This window comes from Nicotiana tabacum, chromosome 14 (genome assembly GCF_000715075.1).
Source record: "Nicotiana tabacum cultivar K326 chromosome 14, ASM71507v2, whole genome shotgun sequence".
Taxonomy (NCBI): Eukaryota; Viridiplantae; Streptophyta; class Magnoliopsida; order Solanales; family Solanaceae; genus Nicotiana; species Nicotiana tabacum.
Window position 1 is genome coordinate 107,238,236 of NC_134093.1, and position 9,433 is coordinate 107,247,668.

General features: G+C 31.1%; 1 protein-coding gene across 1 annotated transcript; it reads right to left on the bottom strand.

Moving 5' to 3' along the window:
• Window positions 1-665: 665 nt before the first annotated feature.
• On the bottom strand, window positions 666-5,190 carry LOC107796425 (sugar transport protein 12). The gene is made up of 4 exons (XM_016619220.2): window positions 4,937-5,190; window positions 3,860-4,182; window positions 1,959-2,582; window positions 666-1,416 (listed from the first exon to the last, which is right to left on the bottom strand). The coding sequence occupies exons 1-4, from the start codon at window positions 5,073-5,075 to the stop codon at window positions 913-915; spliced, it is 1,590 nt and encodes a 529-aa protein (XP_016474706.1). The 5' UTR covers window positions 5,076-5,190; the 3' UTR covers window positions 666-912.
• Between the last annotated feature and the right edge of the window lie 4,243 nt (window positions 5,191-9,433).

Sequence of the window (9,433 nt, forward strand, 5' to 3'; positions counted from 1 at the left end):
GTTAAGGAGAATTTTACCTCTTAATATGAAAGTTTCCGGTGCAAATATAGCACTAATTTAATGAGGTCTTTATGTAGATATAATACTCCGAACAAAAAAATCAAAATAATCATGAAGCGAGTGATGAAAGAGAGGAGAATGAGCCAACACTAGAAAGTAGAGTATCACTTATTTCCCACCCATATAATCCATTCAAGCTCATAAAGTACTTACACTAAAGTTCAGTCAAACTGAATTGGAAAAAAGTGCAGAGAATCATTTGATTGACGTTCATCTTCCTTTCACGTCCCTGTAGAATCCGTGACTTGAAAGAGTGTATGATTCTCCTCCCATTTTTCCGCCGTTAGTATAAGCGAAAGGAAAAAAAATAGAAAGACAAAAAAAAATGTCAATTCTCATTCAACTATTATATATAGATTTTTCAAAATAATTTGACAAAATGGTGTCAAATAACTCCATAATAATGTAAAAGAGTTACTACTATTATGCTTTTCTTGAAAAATACGAATTTCCAAATCAAATCTTCTCGGAGAAATAGCGAGCACATGGATGGGTTGAGAAATAAGATATTCTTCTACCATCTTGTATCAGTCGCTGTGATTTTTTGACTATTATTTTGAGAATGGCTAAACATATTTCCTTATATAATTTCACAAACGAGTTCATTCAAAATAAATCAAGGAACAAATAACTGCAACTAAGGGATTCTGTAATTTGTGCTTGAGGTTGACATTGAACCCAATAAATATGTATTTTCCTATGGAAAACAGAGAAGAAAAACACTTCAATTTAACAACATCATCCCAACTAAAACATTACATAAACTCCCTTTTCATCTCTTTCCAAATTAATACTCTAATATAAATCTTTATCTCCTCTTTCCAAATTAATACTCTAATATAAATCTTTATCTCAAACTAATTTGTGCCCATTGTCTCCCTTTGCCATTTCAACAGCAGCTCCATTGTAACTTCCTTTCCCAATTCCAGGATAATCAACTTCAGTCATAAACCTAGACCAAAACCAATGCTCTTTCCACACAATAACCATCTCTTCAATAGGTACATTCTTCGTCTCAGGCAAGAAAAAGTAGATAAAAATGGTCATCACGAACACGAAGAATGCAAAGAAGAGGAACAATCCGAACTTCAAATGACACAAAAGTGTCAAGAACACTTGCGCGATGATAAATGTGAAGATCATATTTACTGAAACATTAATACTTTGAGCTGCAGAACGAATTTCGAGTGGGAAAATTTCACTTGGAACTAACCATCCAAGAGGTCCCCATGACCAAGCAAATCCTGATACATAAGCACAGATGAAGATCACAACCACTATAGCATACCACTTTGGTAAATTCCCTGCATTCCCATCTGTTCCAAACTTCAAACCTATGCAAATTGCTACTGCAATCTACACACAAGACAAAGTTCATGTTAATAAAAATGTAAGGAGAGTTTTGGCGCGACAGTAAAAGTTAATGCCATGTGGTCAAAAGGTCAAGCCGTAGAAACAACCAGTGACGAAGCCAAATTTTTTTGCTAAAGGGTGTCAAAATATACAAAAAAAAAATAAGGAGAGTCAATATAATATATATATACACATCAAATTAAAATTTTAATCTAGCTAAACAGTATAATTTTTCCAACGAAGGAATGTCAGAGGCGGACCCAGGATTTCGAGGGCATCACTATTTCTGCCGAAGTTTACGGGGTCCGATGATCCCTCAACACTATACATAGGTCCGCCTCTGAAGGCTGTTAATTGACACCCTTTAGTATAAGGTGGCTTCGCCACTAAAAATAGCCTCTTGCAAAAATGCAAGGTAAGGCTATATACAATGGATCGACCATATGCAGTCCAACCATTTACCAAACCTCGCCGCATAGCGGGAGTTTAGTGTATGGACTGTACTTTTTGATGAAATTATACAATAAAATAAGGAATTGACTTACTTGGCAAATGAGCATTTGAAAGCCACCTTCAAGGAATAAGAATCTTCTTCCCAACTTATCAACATAGTAAATAGAAACAATGGTTGCAGCAACATTGACCAGGCCAGTAATAACAGCAGACATCAAAGAAGCATCAGCACCAAATCCAATAGTCTTGAACAAGACAGGTGCATAAAACATGATCACATTAATTCCAGTAAGCTGCTGGAAAAATGGGATAACAATAGCCATTGTTAAATGTGGCCTATACTTCTTTTGCAATAAATTTCTCCAAGGATGTTCAACTTTCCTAGAAGCTTCACTAGCCGCGACTAAATCATTAAACTCTTCGTCCACATCATCGACTCCCCTTATTCTCCTGAGCTTCGTTTTAGCTTCCTCGTTATTGCCACGTTCGATCATGGAATTTGGAGTCTCGGGGAGGAGAAGTGAACCGACTGTAATGATCAATGCAGGAACCATAGCACCACCTAAGCTCAAACGCCAACCCCAAGTGATCTTAGCAAAGAAATAGTTCAATATATTGGCTACAAGAATACCAATTGTGATTGACAATTGAAAGCCAATGTTGAGAGCTCCTCTATACTTGTATGGAGCCATTTCAGATAGGTATAAAGGAACAGACTGCAGTTATTACCAAGAACATGTTAATCAAACAAATGGAAGAAAAAAAGAACCAATTCTAAGCAAAATTCAAAGAGAAAAACACCAAAGAAAATGAACAAAAAGGGAAATTTGTGCTTGTTTCAAGAGGATCACATATTCTATGTCAAGATTAATGTGACAAAAAAGGGTACATTATTCTTGATTATACTCTAAATTCTATGATTTGGTGCTCTCAATCCAATTAAGGTTACTACATTTTAAACAAAACAGTGAGTGTTACAACTTGCTGAAGTATCAAATATCAGATTTCATATACAAAATTTTAAAAATAAAAAAAAACATAGTAGTAAAACAAAGTTGTTTTCCATTTCAAGAAGGGCAAATGTGCAAATTGTAAAAGTTGTGGGGGTCCTTATATTGAATTTTAAAACACCATCTTTTCAATTCAAGTGAACTTTTCTGAGTCAAGAAATGACAACACAGAATAGATTAAACAAAATAAAATTAAAATACAGAAGAAGAAAGATATGCAGAGCATTCTTTTATGACGAAATTTGCCTTTATAAACATACTTCTCTGAGCTGCTCATTAAGTCAGTATACTTACTGAAATTCAGACCTGAACCATAATAAAGTGTTGACCAGCAACTTGTATATTTCAAAATCATGGCCTAATTATTTTATTTTTTTTGTAAAGCAACTTAGTCCATGGCAAAGCTTTGAAAAGGAGGAATAAGTCCAGAACAAAGATTCCAGAACAAAGAAAAATTAAAATTGAAAAATCACCAAAAACATCTAATAAGGAATGTTAAAACATGCTAATATCTGGATCATAACAAGACACAAATCACCAACTCGCTTTAAGGATAGAGTTACCCGATACCTATATTGATCAGAGAGAATATTTACTACTGGTAAAAGAGTGAAAGTAGCACAAATTAGTCCACAAACCACTTTCATAAAGAAAAAAATAACTAGTTACACGCCAACTTGTGTGGTCATTAATACTGAACTCATCAACTCTAAATTCACAATCGACCTCACCCACCCTGACCCGAGAAAAAGTAACATTAAAAGTAAAAAGCAATCCATTGCACTAAACTTCTGCTATGCGTGAGGTTCGGGAAAGAATCGGACCATAAAGGTCTATTGTATGCAACCTTACCCCACATCTCTACAAGAGGCTGTTTCCATGACTTGAACCCGTGACCTCCTGGTCACATGACATCAACTTTACCCGTTACGCCAAAGCTCCCTTCAACATTAAAAGTAAAAAAAGGGAAAAGAAAATGTTACCTGATTGGCGAAACCAATACCAAAACCAAGTAAAATACGGCCAACAATGAGCATTGAGACACCACGAGCAAAGCCATTGATCAAAGCCCCTGCACAAAATAAGATACCACCAAACAGCATAGAGAGTTTTCTTCCTAATTTTCTGGTCACAGTAGATGCAACCAGAGATGAAACAAGTGCAGCCAAATACAATGATGATGTGAACATTGTCAATGTTTGGCTGTCAAATTTGCAGTATTGATTAGTTGATGTGTCTTCCCTTTGCTTTGTGTATACAGATGGGAAAAACTTTCTCAAGAATGAGTCCATTGATGTCACTCCCCCTGGTTCCAAAACATAAACATAATTTTAAAAAAACAAGAAACAAGTTCATCTTTTTTTTTTCTTTTTTTTTCATGTAACACAAGATTTAACAAAAAAAAGGCGCGCGCGGGGAGGGTTTGCCCGATGCACAAAGTATCCCGCGTTAATGCAGGGTCCGGAGAAGGGTCACACCACAAAGGGTGTTATGTAGAGTTCAACTAAACTCAGTGGAAGACAAAGGTAGACACAAGATTTTAACATAATCGGGAGCACCAATATTCTGTTCAACCAGTATTCTCTAAAGGCATTAAGTATTCAGGGTGTCAGATTATTTAAATTAACCATTTTTAAGGTATACATACACAAGATTTCTGCTAAAATTTACAGGGTTCGGTGATCCCTCAATGTTATACATAGGTCCGTCTCGCCTCTGGTGCAAGATGTAACATATAACTAACGGATTTAACTAAATTCATATTTTTTGAGACGGAATATAAATATATGTGCTGAAAATCACTAAAATTTTACTAAAATAAACAAAATCTTGAAAAAGTGTAGTGCATTCAACACTAAGAAGTTAAAGGCTGAATTTATCAAGTTTACGTTTTGGCTCCGGCTATGCCTGGAAGTCATTGTTTACTTTCCAAACTATATATATATATGTACTCAAAAAATTAAAATGGATATATATTTTAAGACCATCGACTATAGATTTTGAATTCGCATCTACGTAGACATATACATATAGACACATAGATACACACAAAAACGTACCAGAAATTCCGATATCATAACCAAAAATCAGACCACCCATAGCAGCAACAATACAAGTAATAGTAACATAAAGAGTTAAACTCCCAGGATATTCTTTCCCATTATTTGGATCACGGCTAAAGCCACCACCACCAGCCATATTTTCCACTGCTCTTTTGATATGCTATTAACAAAAACAAGAGGAGAAACAAAAAAGAAAAACTTGAGAAATCAAGAGAAAGAATAGGAATATAGAGGATATGAAAAGGCAAATGCAGGAGTATATATAGAAAATGAAAGAGACTATTATGTCCAAGATTGAGATATTCAGACTATATACTTAGCTGTCAATTTTTATTTTTGAATTTTTTGTTAGCTGTCAAAAATCTTATCTCACATTATAAAGCTTTAAAGTTAATTAAAACGGTGAACCAACTACCAAAAAAGTAATAATGACCTTAATTCTTAACCACAGGTATCAGGTTCGAGCTTATTTGGATATTAAGTCGTCTTTGTTAGAGAGTATTTTATCCCTAATGTGAGACTTTACGACATGAATACGGATTTAGTCGGATCGCAATACGAGTACCGAACACTGAATAGGAAAAAGATGATGAACTTTTAAAAATATATTGACTTACTATATTAACTTTAATCGTTTCAGAAAACGTATCAAGAGGTATGAAATTATTATAGGAGAAATATTCATAAAATAGGATAAACTTTATTCGCTTAGCAAAAGTAATTTTGCTGATACTAATATATTTTCAGTATTATTCGAATTAAAGATCTAAATTTTAAATTTTGTAACCTTTTTCTCATTATTACCAAAAGAGTAATGATAAACTTTGCAAAACATATTGACTTACTATATAATTAGCTGTATCAATTTTCAGAAAACGTATCAGGAAGCATGAAATTATATAGGAGAAATATTTATGAAAGAAGGTAAACTTTATTCACTTAACAAAATAGTTTTGATGATATAAATATATTTCTATATTATTCTAATTAAGGATCTAAAGTTTAAATTCTGTACCTTTCTTCTCATTACTATCCTTAATAGTACTCTAAAAAATTGCAAGATGACTACTCATTTTTGAAGCGTCAAATTGTTTTTTGTCGATTCTTTTAAAGTCTGAAACAATTTTTTTAATAAGATAAGATATATGTTTAATACTTAAATTTGAATATTTAAAAAAAAAACAAGAAATAACGTGCGATTTTACAGTGTAAAATACTTTTTATATGATCAGCATAATGAAACGTGTCATATATATTATTGACCTTATTTTTCAGGAATTAAGCTAAACTTTATATAAAAAGATATTATCTTTAAGTAGTCTTTATTTAATTTGATTATGTAAAAAATATTTACATTACCCGTATGTAAAAGTTAGTGTACTAATTAATTAAAGTTGATGAGGTGGAATTCCCAGCGTGGCCTGTATACGTCAGCGATTAGTCATCAAATTTATCTTTATCCTTCTGATTAATTATTTTGGGAAGTGAACTGGCACCTATGTGCCAAAACTTTTTCCACCTAACTTTGGGATATTTAAAAGAAATTGTATAGTGGAAAACCTTTTTTGCTTCTTTCTAAATGGTATAGTTTTGGTCGAACATGTTAAAATCATACTTTTTTTCCGTTCATAATAACTGATTTTTTTTACCTTTGGCACGCCCTTTAAAAAATTAATAACTCCTAGAAAAAAATAAGTATTTTGACTGAATTATCCTTAATTAAAATTTGCATATTGTTAACTTGACACATTGGAATATGTAAATAAGCAAAAATTTGAAAAATTAAAGTTAATTTATTCTTAATTATGTATAAATGACACTTATTTTGAATCAAAATAAAAAGATCAAAAAGTCACTTATTATGAACATGAGAGAATATGTTATTTCTTTTTCTGTATTTACTTTGTGTGCGCGTGCTAGTTAACTACCGATATTCTGCAACACAACTCAAATTAAAAAAAAAACAAATTTATCTATGTTTGCAATTGCGATAAGCTTAATTTCTTTTTCTAAATGAGTTTTATTTGATTAATCTACACTAACACTATATATTAGGATAATAATTCATAGTGTGCTGTTGCTTGACGAAACCAGCACAGCATGAGAATTGCATGTCAAACGAGTTTTGATTTGAGCAAAAACCTCAACAAGTTAATTAAGAGTTTAGCACTGAGAAGATCATGATTTAAAAGCTCCTATTCTTTAAAAAAAAAAAAAAAAAAAATAAAATAAAATAAAAAGAGTTTGACAAAGGGAATTTCTACTATTACTGGTTCCAAATATTAGTTTTTTTTTTTTTTGAGAAATGAAAATTATCTTTTAAGAAGAGAAATTGTCTAATTTTAACAAATACTCTTATAACTAGGGTTGTTAAATGTTTTTCTTAAGGAGTGTAACAAAACTAAAATATGGATAATATTGGATCGAAGGGAATATTTGTTTGCCTGCGTTAATTTAACATGATCCTAGTATGTGGCTTGTGTTTATTTATATTTATATATATACTAGTCTCTATGTACGTGCGTTGCACGTATTTCGCTATTCATTAAAAGAAAGATGAAAATTATTTTCTTCCCTATATTGAAAATCAAAGTTTTATCTAACTCTAAATATTAGATATTTTTTCATGCTATTTCTCAAAATATATCATTTAACCGACGATTTGAGAAAGACATTGTCAATGTCAATCAAGTTACAATTTTAGAAATTAAGAGAATATCACTATACCCTTTTGATTGTCAAGCTATTCTTCCATGACTTTTTTTTATTCCATGATGTAAGTTTGTAATTTGTATACCACGTAGTTATATGTCTTTGTTCCTTATCATCTTTGTATGTACATGTTTAGAGTGAATAAATATTTGAGTGTTAAGCTTAATCTAGAAAGGTTTTAGTCTTCGAAGTAAACCCGGCAACTCTCTCTAGCTTATTCATAGTAGAATTCAAATACTAACGGTGATTATAATTTTATCCTACATGAATAGTTAAATCCTAAAAATAATTTGCTAATTTGTCGCTTTATTCTTATATATTCTTTTCCATCATTTTATTTTTCTCTTGGTCCTTAAAGTATGATTTCTTTATTTTTTCTCAACTTTGCGACCAAATTTCTTAATACAACAATGTAAAACTTTTCCTACAAATTTCAGCTTCATCTAGAGGTTTAATTGTCCACTATGGTCTAATCTTCTTAGAACGTATTGCACATCATATTCATATGGTTTATTTGTGAGAATTACATTAATGAAAATAAAATACTTCACATCCAAATCTAGATTATGGACATTTCTTATATCTTGTCTCAATATATGTCAATTAAACAGTGTTTTAGAAAGATAATTCCAATTTACCCTTTCGATTATCAAATTATTACTTTATGTAAAAAAAATTATTTCATGATATTTTCGTTATCTTTCTTAAAGAAAAAAAACGTATGTACGTAAATCTTGTACATTACACGCTGTGCGTTACTGTTCTCTATTTGATATAGTTATAAGAAAAAATAACTTAATGACCTGCATATAAAAATTTAATGGAATATGTGATATTTCACATTATTAATTCTAGATCGGCTTAGTTGTAACATACCGGAGGAGAATGATTCGCTGTCTTCTTCTTTTTTTTGGTTATATGCTAATATTAGTTTATATGTAATAAATCAAAATCTCATATATTTACAAAAAAAATAATTCTAAATCTCATACAAACTGGAGAACGAAATATATGAACCATGCATATTGTTGACGGAAAAAAAAAAAGAAGAGCTACTATCCTCTATCCAAGTATAGTGGCGGAGAGTAGCAGTCCATTAAGTCCGAATAGAATTGTACCCAATATCAACTTTGTAGGGATGTTGTATTTGTAGTTTAAATTGGAAAGGAATTTCTTTCTTGGGTAATTTACAATTATATCCTTAAATAATATAAATATTTAAGAGTATAAAAGTCAATTAATATTTCAGGGATAATTTAGTCGTTCAATATTTAATATAAAATATTCGTGCTTTTATAATAACTAGTTTTATGGTACGCGCTTTGCGCGTGTACCCATGTCAGTGAATTATACAACTTTTTAACTTTTTAAGAAATCGTATAAATATTATTAAATAATATATTTGCATTAAAAAAATATATAAGTTCTTAAAAAGTATGAATACTTATCATATTTAGCTAGCTCGATAAATGAAGTAATATCACTTATTGTGATTGTATTTTCGCCAATTATCTAAATTATCTGATTGTCTTCTTCAATTCTCTCTCTTTCTCGTCAATCTCTCTTTCTCTTCTATATATTTGTTTTTGTTATAGAGTGTCGTTTTAAAATGTTATACTTAAAACGTCAATGAAGAGTAAATATTATTTGAGTACAAAATTAAAAGAGTTCAAATATAATATCGAATAAATAATATTCATGTTATGACAGAAAATTATGTCCATGTTACATTATTTAAATAAGAAGGTAAAATCTCGATTGTGTTTTAAATCCTAAATATCT

Coding starts and splice junctions, on each gene's coding strand:
- LOC107796425 (XM_016619220.2), bottom strand. CDS start 5,075: ATGGCTGGTGGTGGTGGCTTTAGCCGTGATCCAAATAATGGGAAAGAA. Junction 4,183..4,936: donor TTATGATATCGGAATTTCTG/GTACGTTTTTGT, acceptor TTTTGGAACCAG/GGGGAGTGACATCAATGGAC. Junction 1,417..1,958: donor TTCAAATGCTCATTTGCCAA/GTAAGTCAATTC, acceptor TCTTGTGTGTAG/ATTGCAGTAGCAATTTGCAT.